At 40.2% G+C, this 22,280-nt stretch overlaps 1 protein-coding gene across 1 annotated transcript; it reads right to left on the reverse strand.

The window, feature by feature from the left end:
* Positions 1-426: 426 nt before the first annotated feature.
* Positions 427-6,914, reverse strand: sla1a (Src like adaptor 1a). Its single transcript, XM_040021156.1, has 8 exons — positions 6,721-6,914; positions 6,219-6,315; positions 5,776-5,875; positions 5,486-5,572; positions 5,126-5,229; positions 4,438-4,569; positions 3,827-3,956; positions 427-1,770 (listed from the first exon to the last, which is right to left on the reverse strand). Exons 2-8 carry the CDS (start codon positions 6,289-6,291, stop codon positions 1,569-1,571), a joined length of 828 nt encoding a protein of 275 aa, XP_039877090.1. The 5' UTR covers positions 6,292-6,315; positions 6,721-6,914; the 3' UTR covers positions 427-1,568.
* Positions 6,915-22,280: the final 15,366 nt, after the last annotated feature.

The following is a 22,280-nucleotide window of genomic DNA, read 5'->3' on the forward strand; positions in this document are numbered from 1 at the left end:
AACAGCTCATTTTCTCAAAAGGGGCAGTCTTTTTTTTTTTAAATATCTTTTTTCTCTCCATTTTTCAGCACCAACACTGGTGCAGAAAGTGCAAAATATATGCATGAGTTGCAAATGGTGCACAGACAAGCATGACGATAAGAGATTGGTAATGAAACTAATTGATGACTATTCGCTAATTTGGTTCAGTGAACTGTTACGTTAACAGTAAACCTAACCTTGAATCACAATATGCTTTTTTGATGTTGTTGTTTTTGGGGTTTTTATACACAGCAGTCGTCCTCGGGTTGAGTCCTGAGCTTCACACACCTTCACAGCTGGTGGGATATTTTTATCTTACTTTTAGGTCATGTGCGTGTTTTTCTGCTTAAATTTAAACATGCAGTACACCGATGTTTACCAGAAATACTGTGACCTCTCTAATGGTTAGTATTGCAGTTGACTGGTCTTTATTCCCATGAAACATTAAATAAAGCATAAGGCAAAAAAGCATCAGACTATTACCATAACAGCCATTCCTGTAATTGATTGATACATGAAACATGATAACTGGTACATATTAATTATATACAGTATTTACACGATCCTGTTGCACTAGTAACACTAAAATATTGTTACCAAGCCCGGTAACGATATTTGTAACCTGAGTTGCTCAAGTTAGATAAATTATTACACAGGAACATACATTTCAGTGTTTAGGAAACATTAATAAACTAAAAAAAAATTACAAGAAGAAGAAAAAAAACTATTTTGTGAACAACCCACACAGCATATATTATTGATAAACCATTTGGAGCCTTATCGTGCTTCACAGAAGTGATTATTTTCCACCCTCTGGGGATATTTAAAGGGCCAGTTCACTCAAATTACTAAAGCGGATTATATTTTTTACAACCTCTGTCTATACACATGGTCTCACTCTCTTGATCGGTGGGTCACACCACAATGAAAGCCATTAATTAGAGGTTGGTTGTTGATAACTGCGACACTGGCTTGTGTAGTGAATCTCATAGTGAGAATTAATATTGAATGACAAATCGTAGGATGGCAACTATAAGAGGAATCCACATTTTGCTCAATTCCCCCTATATTTGTGTGTGAATATATGATCTTCGTCTTCAATGCATCAATTTAGCCCCCAAATTCAAATGATCTGAGTTTGCCTGTGTCTCAATATGACCATTTTACCATAGTAATAAAACTTAAAATAGTTTGAAAGCCACAAAAAGCCATATGCATATAATTAGAATCTATCCCACATCACTCATCACACCATAATGCCAAGCTTTGTTTTTCTGCCCTGCGTTCGGGTATTCACATCTAAATTGCACCGTCATCCAGTTCAACTACTTCACAAGTGTAATTGGTCATGCGATTTGCGTTATTGTTAAAAGTACTTCAAAGTGCTCAAAGTAGAAACAATGAAACGCCTCGATGTTTTGGGGTAATAGTTTCGGCTCAGTACTGTTCTCTGCTGGCTCTGAAGGAATCGGTAGTAGATTTCAGAGGAAGTTGTCTACTGGCCTCCACTTAAAAATAGTCCGGTCTTTTTAGCTTCACTGTTGCATCTAGAAGTCCTCGTCATAGTCAGTGTTCGGAAGGCCATTTTCAGGAAGCACATACAGCGATTTGCTTTTCTTCTTCCTGCTATCTGATTTCACCCGTGAAGGGTCTTGATCGCCAGCAAAGGACAGGTAGGCAGCGATGCTGTTCCTGACTCCATAGCTCACCATGTTTTCGTTGCAGGCGTCTGTGCTGACCAGCTGGTTCCTGTAAAGTGTAGAGATGAATACAATTAATCCCACCTTAGAATAAGGACAAACCTTCAGTGAAATGCTGGATTTGAGTGCAGTGGTCAGGTTCTTTGTTTTTTTTACTCAGTTTCAGCATTTAATGTGTTTTCTAACCTGTAGCCTCATTCATACATTTTTTTTTCTTCACATACGTAAGCACTTTTAACCTAACATTTAAACAGGTGCATTAGGGACAATTCAAAGTTCAGTCTGTCGCCCAAAGAAATTTCAAAATGGAGCCAGGGGCTGAACCACTGACCTTCACATTTAACCGTTAACCAGGCTCCACCCCCACAGCTGCCTCAGATATTCATTGCTGCCTCTTGTTTAATGTCATGATTCGCTGATTTCTTTATAAAATATCTTTTGCATATTTAATAAAGATTAAAAAAAGGAAACTTATAACCGTCATTGTCATGGTCCCTGTGCCTGCCCAGCCGGCCTCACAGGGCTACACTTTGTTTTTTGCTTTTCTCTCTCTCACCTACCTCTATGGCTGTGGCGGAGCTCACAGCTGGCTCCCACCCTTGGCTCACACAGCTGTTGGCGATCAGCTGAATGGCGAATCAGCGATTCCGATCTACTATGTGAGGCGGGGGTCAACAGATGCCTCTCATCGCTGGATGATGAGCTACTACGTTGTCTTCTTTTGGTCTTAATACCTTTACGCCCTACCTTCCGTGACTTTGGGGAGGGTTTCTCCTTCCCCTAGTCCATTTTATTCTTCCGGACAGGGGACCTTCCCGCGGTACGGACCGTGTGTGAGTCGATGTAAGGACCAATGACGAAGCGTGAGAGAGAGAGAGAGAGCCTTCCCCCGAAGCCCTTGGAAATCCTGGACTTCACCAGTCACTGTATATAGTAAGTGCACTGGTGTGTAAATAAATCGCATTCTGATACGTCAACCTGCTCTGCGCTTGAGTCCCTGCTTTCAGTTTGTGACAGTCATACCATGGTTATTATAACTAAACTTAAAATGTAACTTAAAACTTAAATGGAAACTAAATATTAAAAAATAATAATTTCTGAAAACCAAAATTAAAGTGAAAAATAGACTTTTGAAAAAAAAAAACATGAATGGAAACAATTTTGTGATCTTAGAAAAATATGTAACATAAATTGAAAATAATGAGGAAATACTGTATCATGGGTTTTAGTATTTGTTCGTTTGGTAAAGATTTAATTACAGCTTGTCAGATGAGACACTGGTGGACATGTTGATTGTGGCTCCTGAGTGTCAGCTGTTTTTTTCCTGCTTTTCCTAAATCTTGCCTCTGACAAATGCCCTCCATACAATAATAAATAAAGAATAAACAGTGTAAACAGTTACGGTGAATTAACAGAAACAGAACATCCAGGGCAACAGTGCTTTGTTCTGTTACTCCACTGTGAGCTTTTTGTTGTTGAAGCTCAAATATATCCCCATGATACTGATGCACAAAGTTGGTTAGATGCTGGATGTAGATTTTTTTTTTTAACAGTGCTTAAATGTGTTTTTCTTTAAAATGCATTAAAATTGTATCTCGAAGGCTTAACGTTAAGGTGGGACAAAGATGGCAATTTTGAATTTTATTCAGTTCAGTTCAGCTCAGTGTTATTTATATCGTGCCAAATCACCATAATAGTCACCTCAATGCACTTTGTATAGTAAGGTAAAAACCCTACAGTAATACAAGAGAACCTTATTAATCAGACCACCCTCTATGAGGCAACACTTGGCATCAGTGGGAAGGAAAACCTCCCTTTTAACAGGAAGACCGAAGAACCAGCTTCAGGGAGGGGCAGCCAACTGCCAACTGCCCACAACATGCACTGTCACACTAACATGCTTCTAACTTGATCTTCTGACAAAGGCCAGCTCCCAATGTTGCAGTTTTAAAATAAAGTGGACAGACTTTTCCCCTCCAGTTCTTCCCTGCACATGCTCCTCCACTGGGCAGCTTTTGTGCAATTCTGGCTCACAAATATTCAAATAAACACACTTCATGGCTGTCGCCTTCATAGCAAAATATTTATTTGAATCTCATCTGTACCTGTCTACTTTGTTCCAGTCAAAGTTGCGTCGCATCACTACAGGTGGAGCTCCAAGACTTGCATCTGGCGGCTGAATCGTGCCAGACAGGCAGGGCGAGGTCAGCACACAGCATAACCCATCTGCAGAATCTGAAAATGCAACAATAGGGGAAGTAAAATACAGCTCCCAGGCAAGACGAGCAAAGAACAAACATAAAGTTGCAAAATTTGCATGAACCACTCAACACTTGACCGCTCTAGCAAACATACAAAGCAAACTTATATATGTTTCAAGAGTATTGCACTACTTCAGCAATTATCACAACCTCTTTTCCTCGCTGTGTACACAACAGTGCTTATCAAACATGCAAGTTGTATCTCATTTCCCGTTGTGTTCCAAAAATATTCTTTCAGTGGAGGAAATATATAGAGAGGCTGAAACACTGATAACAAATACTTCTATATTAAGAACATGAAACTGTATTTTTGTTCATCTAAGCGTGTGTGGTTTCTGAAGTTCGTTAGTACTTATATGTGTGTGTGTGTGCCCCTACACATGATGAGTTTGCTCACTGTCTCACATGTTAACTAAGGGTCTACGAGAAAGCAACATATTTATGTATCTACTCACCAGAATAATGATTGATCATATCTTCAAGGCATTGGAAAGTGAGACGTGGGGAGATGTAGTACCAGCTGTTGTCAAGTCTGAAGATACGATAGTGCTTTACACTCCTGTGCCTCACCGAGAGTGAATACAGACCTGAGGATGTGACACGCATCGCATGCTTTGAAGACAGGCTTTCAATAATGACATCAATCTTGAAACAAGACCATATGATTAATAACAATAATATCAATAACTACGGCTTTGAGACAAAGCAGAAGCAACGTGAGGTTCAGTCATGTGGTGTAGTTTCCATCTCCTGTCAAGTTTAGTCATTGGATTTATTTATTTATCACAGGTCAATGGGACTTTGGCCCAGTTAGAAGTCATTTCCCTTTTTACGTGTCTTTACAGATATAGTTTGACATTTTGGGAGATAGGCTGTTTGCTTTCCATTCAGCCTAAAGATGCAACCAGCAGGCATTTGGCTCAGCTTAGCTTAGCAGTCATTGGCCTGCTTTATCTAGACCTCAGTGGCAGCTTGCTGCTTCCTCCCCTTTCCAGCTATGGTTAACTGAGCGGTTAATGGTGTGACTATGCTGATGTCCTGTGTCGGTAGTTAAGTCTCAGAGGTAGTTCACGATTGCTTTTAACTTATTCACAGAAACCAAGAATTGGAATCAAATGAAAGTAGTCGTTTACTTGTTCTTACCTCTCTCCCTGGTGCTTTCTCGGACCAGAAAAGAACCCACTCTGTTCCCGGGTAGAAGAAGCAGTTCTTCCGCCTTCTGCCTCTCCACACCTTCAAACAGCCAGCTGATTGAACCAAAAGAAAAATAAAACCCAAATGAGTATTTAATTCCAGATTAAATACTAGTGGGGATAAAAATATAAATCACCATATTTATTAAATCAGCACAAACGCAGCTGTAATATAGGGCGCATCACCAATATGTCATGCCCATTCTATTAAAACGACAGATCGTAAAGCAGAAGGACCTATTTTTATCAAGTTCAAGCAAACCAACCAGACCAGTGGAACGGAAGATAGTGTCAGTGAGGTGTTACTTACCCATGGTACACTCGTGCTACATGGCTGCCGGGTATGTAGTTCTCCTTCCCCGTTTGGATAGAGCGCACTCTCCACCAATAAGCCTCCCTGACGACGACACAGAAGCAAAGAGGAATTAAAAACTGACCTTTTGCCGAGCCACTTCTCTAAATTACACACTTAGAACACTCCATTACAAACAAACCTTTCTTTTTGACTTTGGTTTCCTTTTGCTGCACATAATCTCCAAAACTTTTCTCTTTTCTTCTCTTTTCTTTTTTTCAATTAGAAAAGCAAGCACATGAACTTACTGCGCAACCACTTTGAGCTTTTCTCCCAGTCTGTAGATCGGCTCGCTGATTTCAGGAGCAGGATAGTCCTGGAGCACCACCACCACCTCGTCTTCTGTGCCTGCAAAAACAGTAATATTTGCAGCCTTTACTGGCAGTCAAATGTTGCCGTTGTGATTTAGAAATAACTAAAACTGTCCGAAATCAGTTTTTAAGACTAGATTTGTGATTTCTTATGTATGTGTACTCGTGATTTGTGTTTAATTGCCTAGGTTCAATTGCCACATCATCATAGGCATGCATAATGAAACATGCCGAAACAGTAAATTCTGGTATTCAAGATATCAGTGTCTCTTCGGTCAGGGATTATCACAGTGACTGTTGTTGCTGCCAAGAGTGCAGAAAGCTCCCAATCTGTAGTTTTTATCAGCCTGCGCTATTTATACACTAAAAGGACATCTTACCCTTCAGAGAGGTTTCAGGGTTTCCGGTGTTGACCTTGTTCTCAGCACTCACACCTCGCATCACATTCCCCATCCTCCAGATGGACTAGACTCCAGCCTGAAGTCAGGACAAAAAGAAGAAAGACAGACAGGAATCACTAGTACACGTCTCTCTGCTGTCCCATTGATCTTGTAGTCTACATACTGACCATTGAGCTATATCTCAACTGACACATTTGTTGCAAAATGGGGAAGCTGAGGCTAGATGTTATCGAACCTATTTTTCCATTGCAGCACCGAGCTTTGTGTACTAACTAACAGACTGTGAATTTAGATATTGCCACATGATATACCTAAACTTCAAATGATCTTACATAACGCATATTATGATTAATCCATGAAAGCATTTCGACAGATCCTGCCTGTATTTATAAGTCACAGTATGTAGCAAGACAGCTGGCTAGTATGAAGAAGCGACAGGTCCGCTTGAGCAGATGCAGCTCAGCAAAGTGTGAACACTTACTTGCAAAATTTGTGGCTCGTTGTTTCCGATGGCATCAAGGCCAGCGAGAGAGATGATGACCCAAACAGGGCATCGCGGCAGCAGCAGAATCTGGAACTAGAACGGCACCATCTTCACAAGAGTTTACAGGAATGACATGTCACCCAGTGGGGTGACAGCTCTGCATCTGACTGCAAACTCACTTCCTGTAATGAAATGAGGAAGAGAGCAGGCAAGAATGTTGTTGAGAAACACGGTGAAACATGCAAGAAGAGACTTCACAACAGCCTCGCCGTTAGGGAAACCAAAAGCGCCGCTGGGGTTTTTTGTTGTTGACATTTTGAATTTATAGGTGGGCTTTCTTTCATAATGTTTTGGTTTCACAAAGTCAGTGCTGATCGCCAATAGTGAGTGTGCTTTTTCCCCAAAATAACGATGACAGTAATAATCTGTTCAAATCATTCAAGCCCCATGGGGAAGTTTCAAACTTGGTTAGGTGAAACCAGTAGTATTCAAAATGCTAAAATCATATCAGTGTAGTTCTCTTCTTGAAAACCCCTCAAGGGAAGAATAAGAATACTTTGACAGAATCAGCAAAACTACCCTTATTGTTTGTAGACTGTGGGAATTAAGTACCCAGAGAGCAACATCTGACTGTTAGGCAACACTGCTTTTACAACAACTGTCCATTTTTTCAAATCATATACAAAGTTTATAATAGCCTATAGCTTATATTCCATGTTACATGAAAAAAATATATAAAAAAATACACACAAGCTTCTCTGGCAGTCATGCAACACTTGTGACATCACAAGTGCTTTTTCTTGCAGTCTCGAGGTGTTTGTCTCAGGCAGGAACTCATATTACCCTGCATGTTGAAAAGCAGCACTGAAGATGTGTTACAATGGTACCAAACATCCCAATGTGACAAACTGGGAACGTGAGGCTGCGGTAATGTATCCTTTTATTTCTGATCCCACAAATGGAACATGTGGGGTACCACAAAAATGCCAAAAAGTGCTTGGCAGGCCCCCGGCACTGGCAGAGCCCAGTATGTGTCTCCTATGTGCCTTAATTCAACCAACTAACTCTGGACAGCTATTTATAATCTCAGCTAATGTTTAAAAATGTAGTACAAAATATGGTTATGTAACTGTATTTTTCATATTAAAACCTGGATTCTTCTTCTTCAAAACTACGCTTTAGTGAAATCTTTAAAAGACTGAGTTAATCCTTCCTTTTGGTTTTTGGTGGAAAGGGGGATAAGGTTAGCTCTGAGTGATAAAATTCCTAAGAGGAGGTACACAGAGTCATGCATCACATCATGTACCAACTGAACTTCGACTAAACCACGTTTTACGCAGTTCTGTTCTGCGTAGCAGCAGATACTGTGGCTTGGTGGCTACCGTGAGACTCCAGGACTCTAACAGCTGTGGTTGCCAGGAAGGAAGTCTCCACCAGCTTAGAATGAAAATAAATACCAGGTAGTTTGTGTGCTGACCAAATTTACTTTTATCTTTAGAATTTTTAGCACTTCTATGTAGGTTTTTTTTTTTTTTTTAGCTTTCACAGGACAGTTATCTGTTATGCCATCTCTGTCCTATTCAGGCATTAACAGTCATATGTGGATGACTAAATAGAGAAGAAGGTTTAGCAGTGTGACATGCATCACATTTCACACTAAGCTAACTATAGGTGTACTATTAGAGTGTTACCCGCTGTAAACGTGGCAGAGCGTAAAGTAGTGTAAAGAAATGTTGAAAAAGTTGGAAAAGTGATACTGATATAAAATGTTAGTTTAAAAAACAATTTGTATGAATGAAGCTGAAAAAGATGTAAGTAGTAAAAGATGTAAGTAGTAAAAGATGTAAGTAGCAAAAGATGTATGTAGTATTAGAGCACACAAAGGTAATCGATAATTCTGTAAAGCCTGGAACATTTTCTTTTTTCTTTCATTACACAGACTTTCTACTTCTTCAGGTCCTGGTTGCTGTCTCTTGCAGTGCCAGGGCTATGTGTGTTTTTGAGTGAATCATACATTCATCAGACATTACACACATGAACCAGTGGGGCTGTCCACATTAGCCTCACTTCAATGAGCCTCTTTGTTACTTAAAGATCAGATATTTATTTCCCCTCTTCTTTAAGGCAATTCATTCTCCATCACATGTCATCCTTTTGAGATCTTTCTAGACTAAGTATTTGTTTACTTGGTCATTTAGACTAACAACAGTGTGTGGGCTAGTGCAGTTATTTAAAAACATAGGAAATGAAATTATAAGTGGGCATTACACCACCAAACGCTGTTATTGTTTCCATTACTTGTAAAACAATGACTTGAAACCCAGTCCTGTTTTTACTGAGATCTGCGTTCTATGATCTCTTATACATTGTTCTTTATTATTTATCCATACATCCAACCATTTATCTTCTCCTGCTTACCCAGTTACCAGTGGAGGAAATATACATAGATGGTGAAACACTTCATATGTATTGCAGGTGCTGCAGTTTAAGCAGAGAAGTCCAGGTTTTCCCCTCCATGGCGACTTCTTCCATCCCACTCAGGAGCACATAAAGGTCAGTTAAAATTCCAAGACAACTGCCTTGGTTCAGTTGGCTCGGGAAAATATTTCCTTTATTATACATTTCTTAAATAAAAAGACCTATTTCAAGATGTTGTCTGTGAAGTCATAAATATATCCTGTAGATCATTCATCGGATAATCCATTGTTTTACATTTATGTCTGTGAAGGTTCTCAGTCATCCAGGTCATCGTAGTCTAAGGAGCTTGGAAAGAAAAGCATCTGGACTTCTTTAAGTTGCTTGAAGACATTTCACCTCTCATCCGAGAAGCTTCTTCAGTTCTAGGGATTCCTTTTCATACTCCCACACCAGGTGAAGGGTGTTCCTCCCAAAATGTGTCTGCGAAGGTTCTCAGTCATCCAGGTCATTGTAGCCTAGAACTGAAGAAGCTTCTCGGATGAGAGGTGAAATGTCTTAAAGCAACTTAAAGAAGTCCAGACGTTTTACATTTATCTGATTCAGAGTCATGGTGGAGGGGGATGGAACCTATCCCAGCTGTCAAGGGGCAAGAAGCAGGGTACATCCAGGACAGGTCACTGGTCTGATAGCACTCACACTTAGTGTCAGTTTAAAATCACTAATTAGTCTAAACCCACTAACTGCATGACTTTAGGAGGAACCCAGAGAGCCCACACAGACACAAGGAGAACATATAAACTTCACACAGAAAGACCCTGGCCAGATGTTGGAGTCGAACCCTCCCCTCACCCTGCCTGCTGTGAGGAAATAGTACTAACTACTGTGCAACCATTCTACACAGCTGTAAAGGCATATTTCCTAAAATATGCATATCAGCCCATCAGTACCCTTAGATCTGGGTCGTATAAAAAAACATGTCTTTATTCAAAAGCTGCATACAGCTGCTGTATGTAGAGGTGTCACACTGGCTGTGTTATTATCTTTTGCTGCCAGTCAGTTTCCCATCTTTGATAAAAGTAAAATAGTTTTCAAGTGATTGATGCACCAGTGCTGGTGTATAACGCGTGTTGGGGAAGTTGTGAGGTTTTGCTTTGAAGATGGTAGATGATTTGCAAGCACTGTTTTTATGGGGGTTTGGGGGAGAGAGTAACACCGTTTTTTTTTTTTTTTTACTCTGACTCTCATAAAGACAAAAGCTGTCTGTCTGTGGCTGACGCTGGCCTCTGCTGCCAGAGGCTACTGTGCTGCAGTCTGGATGTGTTTGAACATTTCAAGGAGAATTGACCGCCACGCCCTCTTTCTAAAATTACTAAATTACTAGCTGTGAGGAATTCCCATCATATTTTTTTTCCTCTAAATCAAGACACACTCGGATGCCTTGAACCTCTTAAAGCAAGATGTGAGCGCTGTTGTAATGAATCGCTCCACAGTTCCTCTTTTTCCTAAAAAACAATACACATTCCTCTTGTTTGGACACCGAGACTTGGTCTTTATGTGGTCGCTGTGCTCTCCCACAGTAATAAGCAGTATCTAAATACAGAAGCAAAACTGACCCCACTGGACTCTAAACCACAGAACTGACAGGAACGGGCGTGAACTGCTTACATTTGCTTCTGAATATATCTGAACATTTTTACATTTTTTTGAGAACAGTTTTTATCCACAGGCTTTATATGTTTGTAGCACTTTTACGTTTTAAAAAACAAAATCCAAAATATGCGTGCAAAAAAAGCTAAAATCCTTCAGCAGTTAACCTGTTATTATTAATATAATGTAGTCACTGTACATTCAGGCATCTGGAGCATCTTATCCACTAAACCGTCTGTGGGAGTAATCGTCCCTCCCTGCTTCTCCCATCTATTAATGCATTCCTCTGAACTTCCAATGATATTCCTTTGAATTTTGGCAGCAGTGTTATTTCTATTTGCTAATTTAACAAATCAAAATAATCGTATTGACCAAGAGTTTTCCCCAAAGTCTGTTTCAGCAGACCCATTTTGGGGATTTTAATGGCAACATAATTGGACAAAATTGCATGCAGAAATGTGTTTTTGCAAACCACTGTATCATTATCATGGACTTTGTGACGAAAGAGGGCACAGAACTGAAAAGTCGCCCACTGTATAATCTCTCCTGGCTGCCAGTGAAGCAGAAACAGACTTCCACAGAGAATTAACAACAACAACGTTTTAGATATGAATGCCTTGCCGGTCCTTAAACATTAAGTCCAGTCAGCTACAATAAATGAAGCCTGACATGACGCCATAGGAAAGTATTACTCATGACAATTACATCACTAACATTACTATGAACTGTGACCACTATAAAGACAAAACGCTACTGGGAAATGTGGATGGCATTGTGTTAAGGAGAACTGTGGCTACCTTTTTACCTTTTGTCAAAATAACTGTATTATCTGAACTCAAATACTAAAACCAGTTTTACTGCAGGGTCAGCAAAGGCAGTTTTATTGGGGTTGGTTTCACATGCCTGTGTATGCGTACTATGTCTGTCTGTACAATGTATGCATGTGCATGCAAACCTGCTTGCCATCCAGTTTCCATGTCAGCACTGCCTATATCTAGTGATAAAAGCATGCAGCTTGTGATGGCGTGTGATAGCACAGCTGATATCCTGTTTAATTTTACATTATCAGCAAGTGTTTGTTGATTTGTGAAACTGCATTTTCACTTATTTCTTATAGGGTGCCAGTTACAATTTTCCTTTCTTTTTGTTATATGTGCCGTATATATACAGTAAATACTTTGTGCATAGTTAAATGTTTGTATAGTAAATGTGGTCAATGTGTCAAATAATGAAGTCAGTGTATTTAAAATCATCCAAAAGCTTCTAGTTCAGATCCTCTAAAGGTTCAGCTTTCATCATTTGACTTATATTGATATCTAGGAAATAGCCAGAAAACACAGCTGCTGCTGTAAATGTCATGAAAAACATTAAACTTATAAATTGAATACGTAATTTGTAAGTATTCTATTCGTTTTTCGTACGTAGGTCTAAATACATGATGCCACGGTCTTTCACAGATCGTAACTCCAGGCTGCTTCTTATGAAAATCTCGTCTCATTCTTTGTTACCTGAATATTTCATTCAGGTTATTTTCTTGAAGTTTCACAACGATTTTACAGGCTGAGTGAAACATGCTTCTGTTAACACTCACAAGCTACCAGGTTACCTGCTTGTTAATATCTCATGAGCCAATCACTTGGCAGCACCTGGGTACATTTAGGCACCCAGAGTCAGTCAAGGTGACCTGCTGAAGTTCAAACCTAGCTTTAGAATGGGAAAGAATGAATTTAAATGTGGCGTGTTTGTTGGTGTCAGACAGGCTCGTCTGAGTATTTCAGAAACTGATGATCTGCTGGGATTTTCCAACACAATTTTTCCTCAGAATTTTCTGAAAAAGAGAAAATACCCAGTGAGCAGCAGTTCTCTGGAAGAACATTTCTTGTTGATGCCAGAGGTCAGAGGAGACTGTTTCCAACTGAAAGAAAGGCAACAGTAACTTAAATAACCACTCATTATGAGAAAGGTAAACAGGGCTGAAACAGAAGGCCATCTCTGAAGGCACAGCATGTCGACCCTTGAAGCAGATGGGTCACAGCGGTAGAAGACCACACCAGGTGCCACTCCTCCCAGTGAAGAACAGGAAACTGAGGCTATAAGTTGCTTGTCTGAGGAGTCTTAACTCCTGCAATAATGTTTAGGTGGCAGGGTCATAGTTTGACATATACAACATGAAAGCATGGATCCATTCTGTCTAGTGTCATCATCAGGCTGCTGTTTGTGGTATAATTATATAGAGGATGTTTTTCTTGGCGCACTTTCAGTCGCTTGGAACCAACTGAGCATCTTTTAAACACCATGGCCTACCTGTGCATTTTTGCTGACCGTGGTGGCTGCTTCCAATATAGTAGTGAGCACGAAGCTACTTAAATACCCTCCACAGTCACGAAATCTAAATCCAACAGAGCACCTTTGGACTGGTGGAACAGGAGGTGGAACTGGATGTGCAGCCAAAACATTTGCAGGACCTGTGTGATGCTATCATGTAAATATGGACCAACATCTCTGAGGTAAGTTTCCAGCAGCTTTTTGAATCTGTGCCATAAAGAATTAATACAGTTCTGAGGGCAAAACGTGGTCCAACTCAGCACTAGGAAAGTGTCGGTAATAAAGTGTCTGGTGAGTTTCTGTCTGAGTATAACAAGTAAAGTGATCAGCATAAAATCTCTTCAAGACAGTAAGGGTATCCAAGGTTTTCCGGGACAGATGTGACATTGTGCAAGCAAGTATGAGGTGCGGTCTTGCTGTAATCGTGCCATTAAATTAACAGTTCCACCTGCACTCTAATCCCTAAAGTTGTGCTCTGCAAATAGTAAAAGTGTTCCATCATTTAAGCTCTTTAAGCTCTGTAACCAGTGCTTCCATTAGGGTCACCTGTGTATTTTTATGTCAGCCACACCCTCCAGTTTCATGTGCACACTCACACATGCACACAGTGAGGATAATGCCAGTCTTCACGTGCAGGGTTGGGTAACTATTGGTTACTTTGCCAGCCAGCCCTGTCAAGCCCATAATGAGAGTCTGCATCAGTGGACTCACTCACTCCCTTCAGCAACGCAGATGGGAGTTTACAGTTTATCGCTGCATCATCATCCGTTACCCACTTATTACAGGGCTGTGGGCTGTTTTCGTGCCGCATGTCTTCGCTGTGCACCTGCAAAAGTATGTCCACCCACTGAAGGCACACTGCTGTTTCCAAGACATCTAAATCCCTAAAAGCCCCAGAGCCAGATCTGATGTGCAGCATGTGTTTAGTAACTTGAAACATATACTGAGTGATGTACAAATGTGTGGAATGTAATAATTGAGCAGATTTTGTCATCTAAGCGCTGTGATCTTTGCTATCTTGGTAGAAGGGTATATTTTTCGAGAGTGATGTTTGTAAAGACAAATAATAACATATTTTAAGTTCAGTGAAATCACTGGTGGAAAGTGATCTTACTAGTTCAAGTAAAGAGAAGGAATATGAATGAACACAAACAGACACTGAGTCTTTTGGGGTTATGTTGAGTAGCAAATAAGTAGCTGATGATTGTACTTTTGAAGGAAAAGTTAAGCCAAGTGAGAGTTACATAATACAGGAAGCCCTCAAAATGTTTTTTCCACTGGCTGCTTTACAGATCATTGAGGACCTGCTGGTACTCCAGGCTGATTATTGGCTTTATTACATTTCTGAGAAACAGTCCTCAGTGGAGCAGTGAAAATTTACTACCAACAGTTCTTTAATTTACACTCTACTTACTGTGCAGCCATGACTGTTAAAGCTTATCAGCCTATTAGAATATAGACCACATATGAACGCACAACACTGGTGTGCTTGATGTTAGACAGACTGTGATGCTTGGCACAAAGCAGACTAATATATGCATGAAATAAAAGTCTTTGTAACACTCAAGCCTTTGTAGACACAACCTAACAGTCTGCATTCTTTAAAGTGAATCTATACAACTCTGGACAAAACATAATCCTATCTTAGAAATAAAAGGACACGCATGTTTTCAGAAGGCTACATCCGTATTTCATATTGACCTCGCTAATATTAGATACCGAGAAATCGAGAAAATTGCTATGTAGCTGACATTACTGAATTAGTTCTGCTTTTTAGAGTTTCTAACAGTATCCTGTTATTGCCACATGCTGATTAGCTAATTGTGAACAGTTAAAAAGTTGCCTTTGAGCCCAATATAAAAGACGATTAGATGCCATCTGAATATGAAGCCGCGACTGACCAACGCACACTTGCATTATTTAATCAGAGCACAGGGTTGTATTGTATCTGTTATAATTATGTTCCTCGAGTTTTTTATTCAGCCTCCAAAATGAGGTATCTTTAGAGTTAGGTTTTGCAACATTAAACAGATGAGAAAGATGGCCGTGGTATTTTCAGTAATAAACAAAAACACTTGAGATGGTACTTCGGAGAGGGTCTGCCCTCAGGTCACAACTGTATGCAGACATTGTGTGCAGCTATTAACCGCTGTGCAGGAACATATTACATGGCTCTGTGTTGACACTCCTGAAGAGACGTCCACTTTGTGTTGTTTTCCACCCTGTGTGTAATTGGACCTCATTCCTTCCCATTACCAGCTTTACAGACCAGAATAGGGTAGAGGAAAAAATAGACTGGTGCTGTGTAATGCTCTGTCTTAAAAGGATCCAAAAAAAGAATCGCTGTTGTACCATCGCGGCTTTAACTGGTCCCTGCAGGTTTTCGGTTGTGACTGCAGACAGATGTTGAAAGCGTGGTTTGAGTTGTGGTGGGTTTTCTGGGGATGTGCTCAGCTTTAAATCGTGTTTACGACTTCGCTTTGCTTTTGAGAAAATCCATTCCTCTAACCTTTTGAATTTCTCTGAGCCCTTGCAATGAGGTTTTGCAGGTTTTAAAACCCTTTCAAATGTTAGACCCAGTGCATGGTGTCATTTCAACAGTAACACAATGCATTTCCATTTTAAGCCATTCATTATTCAGAAACCATTAGTTTGATAGGGTCAGAGTGAGTGGTAAATAGCCAAATAAATGTGAATTACTGAATCCACAGCATTTTATAGCCCATTTGGTGTTAGCTGAACTCTGTGTGCGCGCGCGTGTGTGTACACACATAGGAGGTATCAATAGATCGACATCTGGTGAAAAATCTAAGCAAAGGCCTGATCTCTATAACCAGCACAGAAAAAATGAGGTCTTCAAAATCACATATCCCGAGGCCAGCCAGCCCTTTTGAGATAAGGGATCAGTCAGGATTAACACTCCAAGACAAAGCATTCCAAGGGCGGGCTTGGCCCATACGTTAAGAAATGCCAAGACTTCAACAAAATGTTCATTTACGACCAAGGCATATCCCAAAACAGCATCATGTTTGTGTTTTTCAAGCATAGAAGTCAAAGTCTGCACAGAGCGAAAGGAAACATAAGCCAGTGTTTGGTTTGAATTGCAGCCAAAGTCATAGTGAGCTGAAATGTGTATGCCTCACTGGGCTGCTTATTGCTGATCTACACACAGATACTATAAAAGAGGACTTTTGTTTAATGTGGTGATCTTGAGAGCAGTCGGCATCATAAAGCATCCTAAATCCACCTCTCGCCGGCCAAAAACCAAACAAATGAACAAAGCACTGCAGCAGCTGGGTGCAGGCACATTGTCTCGCAAACCTACAGTGCAACGAGAAAGTATTCACCCCCTCTGTATTTTTAGGCTTTAACAAGTTAGTGTTAAGAAGACAAATACGTTCTTAAAACATTGTTGAAAACATTAGTCTAACATCCCATTTCATCTGTCGCCATCTTGTTTTTAAGGGTGAGCTGACTTAAATTAAAGCATCTCTCGCCAAAGCAACGTGTGAATCACAAGGAAGCTGCACCCCAGAGTATGCCCTTCTTTATCTTTTTTTTCACACTAAATGAGACCATAATTTACAAAATGAGTGTCGTGCTGTATTGAATGAGAAGACTCGAAATGAACATTTGAGATCGTAAACTCGTGAAGAAAACATTTAAATCAAGAAGAGAAGTAGGATTCTTTTACCGCAGACTGTTATGCAACCAGATGACCTGCCTCCTACTGGATATGATGAAGAACGCATGTTTCAAGGTCTACATTAATTAGCTTCACTTTTTATACCACGTCCACCTTGTGCTTACAGTCTCATAGCCATTTTCCACTAGTACCTACTCAGCTAGACATGATCAGTCTTGCTGGTTTTTCTTTACAATCAAGAACCACCTGATGTGCACAGGGTCGTTATAACAATGCGGTCGAAAGTCCCATGACATCATTTTAAAAATGGTGGGTTTTGATTTTGGGAAGGAGTCTTTCTCATGACTCATTGAGTGATGCCACTGACTAGCCAATCAGTGGCATGCAGTCTACTGACATCATGTTTTCGGATCGCCTGGGATCACTTGGAACCCCAGCCGAGTAGGTACTAAAAAAATCTCCTTGAAAAGCATTCAGTTCATCCAAAATGCTACAGCAAGAGTAGTGACAGGGACTAGAAAGAGAGAGCATATTTCTCCTACATTGGCTTCCCTTGATTGGCCCCCTGTTAAATCCAGAATTGAATTCAAAATCCTCCTTCTCACATTGAAGATAATCAGTCCCCATCTTATCTTAATGACCTTGTAGTACCATATCACCCCATCAGAGCACTTCGCTCTCACACTGCAGGCTTACCTGTTGTTCCTAGAGTATTTAAAAGTAGAATGGGAGGGAGAGACTTCAGTTTTTAGGTCCCTCTTCTGTGGGAGCAGCTTCCAGTTTGGATTCGGGAGACAGACACTATCTCTACTTTTAAGATTAGGCTTAAATCATTCCTTTTTGCTTAAGCATATAGTTAAGGTTGGATCAGGTGACCCTGAATCCTCCCTTAGTTATGCTGCAATAGATGAAGGCTGCTGGGGGATTTCCATGATGCATTGACTATTTCTTCTTCAGTCACCTTTTTCACTCACTATGTGTTCATAGACCTCTCTGCATTGTTATTAATCTCTGTCTCTCTTCCACAGCATGTCTTTTATCCTGTCTTCCTTCTCTCACCCCAGCTGGTCACATCAGACGGCCGCCCCTCCCTCAGCCTGGTTCTGCCGGAGGTTTCTTCCTGTTAAAAGGGAGTTTTTCCTTCCCACTGTCGCCAAAGTGCTTGCTCATATGGGGTCATATGATTGATGGTTTTTCTCTGTATGTATTATTGTAGGGTCTACCTTCTAATATAAAGCACCTTGAGGCGACTGTTGTTTTGGCTATAATAACTGATTGATAAAGTACCTGATGGTTCACCTAATGCATAGGTGTCAAACTCTGGCCCGCGGGCCAAATTTGGCCCGCAGCCTAATTACATTTGGCCCGCGAAGCCATACCAAATTACTATTAGAGCTGGCCTACTGGTATTATACAGCTAATACATATATTGTTTAGTATTAAGCTTTGCTTGTTCCATATTCAGTTTTTCAGCAAAACGTGTTTGAGTCCATAAGAAAAGATTCATTCTTATATCTGGAGGAATAAATATATTTCAATAAATATTAACGTTAGCCCGCGACTTTGTTCTAGTTTTGAATTTTGGCCCACTGTGTATTTGAGTTTGACACCCCTGACCTAATGGAAAACCCTAAAAACAGAGGTGAGCCGTGCCGTGCCGAGACAACCCCAATGGAAAAGGGCTAAATGTGATGAACATATACTTAAGTGAGAAGATGAAAAACAATCAACAATCAATAAAATAAAATCTTAAAATGGGTCTCAAACCTGAGAGCTACAAATTTTTTCTCTTTTTGTTTCCATGCAGCATGTCGATTATTATAATATGTTGAATAATCTGTTGTAATCTAACCGGGTAGTTACAACATTAAGATTTTTGATAGTGCTTCAGTAGAGTGATAAGTCTGCTCTCGCTGGGTGAAACTGTGGAAGTAAACTGCTAGAAATCAGCGCTCAAAATTAAAAGCATTTAGTATAAATAATTTTAACCTTAAGGAAATTTGTATAAAAGCCCAGTTACACGAGTGGAAATGCAGCGTGTGTTTGCACATACAGGCTAGCATTTCACTATTCATCTGAGGTCAATTATACGGAGTCAGCAGCACTGGATCGAAATCTAAAATCAAAGATGCTTTTGGCACAGCTGTGACTTAATAGCCTATCTACTTAACAACAAAAACAGGCATGAATGGAAAGTCAGCTTTCATATAAATGTCTGTATTCATCATTTTAATTCACTAAAGAGAGTATCATTTATAAAGTTGTGCAATCTGACGAGAATAAGACCAGTGTGCGCAATTCACCCATTAAATTAAGAGTTAATTAGCTGAATTGGATGTGGAATAATTTGAGCTTAGTTTCGATTTGACCAGTACACATGTGCTGCTGGTTTTTCTTGGAAGGTCAACAGCCGTCAATTATCCCGCATTAGCCGGTAAACAGTGTTCACAAATGCCTCCATCGTGAGCAATCGTTGCCTATTAAACTGCCCCAACCTTATGTGAGACTCTTGGAGCTCAGCAGATGTTTTCCTCAGTCCAGCAGTCTCAGACCACAGCTATATAAAGACAGTATAATTACTGGACCAGTCTGAGCACGGCGTGCCATGCCCTTTTTCTGGCAAACACACACACATATACACAAATCCCCTGTACACTTTAAGCAAGACCTATATATGGTTCGCAAAATTCAAGCTACGTGATATTGGCTTGCTGTAGGGATCAGTTTTAGGGCCTTGATAACAAATTGAAGTGACATCCACTGCTGCTAGCCGCTGCTGTTTCTGCTGGTTCTCTCGATGTTTGTAACCTGGCACCTTGTACGATCGTGTTGGTTTGCGATATATCGATGCAGAAGCTCAGAGACTCACACTTTACAGGGGAGATGTTGCAACAGTTTGAAAAGATGAGACTTTGTGGAAAATTCCTTCTGCTCATATACCAGCGCTGATGTGTCAGTGCTGCCTGATACCTGTCGCTCAGGAGAATACTGCAGCGAGTGTGTGCAGCATGCAAAGCGACGATTGCGGTGGGTATGCTGGGGCCCTTATCGCTCACTGTTTTCCAGGGCAGGGGATGTTGAGAGCAACGAGAGAGGAAACATAAGTGCAGCAAGCGGTGCTATGGGCCAAAAACCAAACTGACTGGAAACCACGCTGACAAATTCAGTCGGGCTTCAGTCCAGGTGTTCTCATTTCAAAGCACCTTGTGACTGGTTCTTTTCTTTAAAAGCTTTATATAAATAACTTGGTGCTTAGTTACTTTTACTTATAGTGCTAGGTGGTTATCGTGACAGCTTCAGGTGATAATCGTACATATTGCACCTTTGAAGTGCCAGCGGAAAGAAAAACAAAATCTCAGCCTGTTGTTTAAAAAGCACATTTGTTCATAATGATCATCTCTTTATTTTTATTTGATTTTATTTATTGCTGCTAAAGTTACTCTAACTTTAATGACCTCTTAACCATTTTTTTTGAAAGTGCAGTCTGTATGTCTTTGATTTTGAGGCCAGTAGCTACAAAGGAAAATGTTCCCACACATGTACTGTACCACGAAAGAACTTTTTTATGCATCACCTTAGCGGTGTCTGTTCGCCTCGAGGTGTTGTAAACTCATTCTCCCGTTCTAAGGAGGATTACCGACTCCACTTGACTTTGAAGCTGTAAGATTTCCAAAACATGGTTTGACCTCAAGGCTTCTCTGGGAGTTGAGGGGATTTTAATGAGGGGATTTTCAGTTTGACCAGCTATGCAGGACTTGAGTGGTAGATGGTCAGTTTCTATAATCAGGTCATCTGTCCCACTTTTTTTTTACCTGAACTACCTCACCCACATGACACTTGGGGTAGTAATAGAGGGCATAATGTGGGTCAGCAATAGTTGTGTTCGGAGATGTTTCTGTCAAGGATTTCAATACACAATGACACAAACTGAGACTGAATTTGCATGAATGGGTGACAGAAATGTGTCTGTTTCCTGCTTAATGCATGTTGGGATTAAAGCAATAATGCCACATTTGGATTACATTAAAGACTTGACACACTAGGAAACAGCTTGACTTGCTCTGAAGCCTTTAAGGCGGTGACGTCCACTTATAAAGCTTTTAAAGCAGCTCTTTCTTCAGTTGTTTATCCTTATTAAGGCAAAGCTCTTGGCAAAAATACACATATCACGTTTTTAGAATTGTACAGTTTTATAAATGCAGGTTTGATCTGGGTGTGGCTCACAAATAAAGGCTGTTACTTGTAAAATGTTTGAGATCCCCCGCCTCTTAGCACCATCTGAGTCATTGAACACCCATAATTCAAGTGAGCCGAGAACACGGAGCTATATTGAAAACAGAGCAGCCGTCACCTCAGACCTGGTTTTCATTTTTAGCTATTTCTGTTCAATTGACCTCAACATGCAAAAATAAGTAGCACACTACTGAGCTCATACTACTCAAACATCTAATTATTCTTGCTGTTGGTCCGTTTATAGGTTAGTTACCATATCAGAACCGAAAATAGAAGACAAATGCAAACATGAAACATGAGAGCACGAACAAGCTACGGCTCGTTTTCTTTCTCTGAATTGTTTCAGAAGATGTTTTGCATTGTTCAAAGAGGCAGCCTGTGTTAGTTTTAGAGAATTAAAGAGAGAAGCATCAGGAACACTAATGAAGACAACGAGCAAACAGCATTTTTTGGGGTCTATAGTTTTGCTTTTGGCCTTATTAACTTGTGAAATTAAGACAACCATGTATAATGGATTTTGTAAGTTCTATGATTTCTACTACTTGTCTCTTATGCAACTGCATAAGTACACATCTAAGCCTGAGTCCTGATCTCGTCAGGGTAATGGTACAGTAGTTCCTTACAGATCACTGTTATACACAAGGAAGCCATGAAAGGGAAAAAAGGAATCAAAAGAATTTCTTGGGAAAGTACAACTTCAGAATTGTCTAAATGATGCTAAACAAGTTGTTTTAGATTCCTGTGTTTCAGAGAAAGCTGGAACACTGAGTAAAATGGAAATATGAACAAATCGTTTAGACCCTAAAGGTGGCATTGTGGTTGTATCACAGCAAGAAGGTTCTTGGTTTGTAGGGAGGTTAGGTTAACTGGTAGTTTTAAACTGGCTGTAGGTGTAGATGTGAGTGTGAATGGCTGTAAATGTCTTCCTGTGTTATCACTGCGTTAGTGATAGACTTCTAACCCTATGCAGGATACACTCTGCCACTAGCACAGCGTCTGTTGAGATAAAGTCATGTGAAAGTGAAAGACGCCTTTTCAGATCTAAGGTTTCCTTATTAGGACATTAAGAACTTATGTCCTAGAATAACACATGAAATTTTACACTGTCATTATACAGTGAGAAAGACTATTCATAACTAGAAAATGCTGAAGACAGCTGTCAGTCGTCCCAGCAAATTCATCTCAAGGTCAGAGCGTGTCACGCTAAGAGAAGCTCCAACGCACCTAAAATCTACACGTTTAATGTTAAACTTCATCACAGTACGATTAGAAAACGCCTGAACAAGTT

This window comes from Simochromis diagramma, unplaced genomic scaffold, assembly GCF_900408965.1.
Source record: "Simochromis diagramma unplaced genomic scaffold, fSimDia1.1 OVJJ01000753.1, whole genome shotgun sequence".
NCBI lineage: Eukaryota > Metazoa > Chordata > Actinopteri > Cichliformes > Cichlidae > Simochromis > Simochromis diagramma.

Bases quoted from the DNA above. Each gene is read 5' to 3' on its own strand.
- sla1a (XM_040021156.1), bottom strand. From the start codon at position 6,291: ATGGGGAATGTGATGCGAGGTGTGAGTGCTGAGAACAAGGTCAACACC. The intron at 5,876-6,218 runs GTAAGATGTCCT...CTGTTTTTGCAG, and splicing joins CCCTGAAACCTCTCTGAAGG to GCACAGAAGACGAGGTGGTG. The intron at 5,230-5,485 runs GTAAGTAACACC...TGGTTCAATCAG, and splicing joins GTAGCACGAGTGTACCATGG to CTGGCTGTTTGAAGGTGTGG.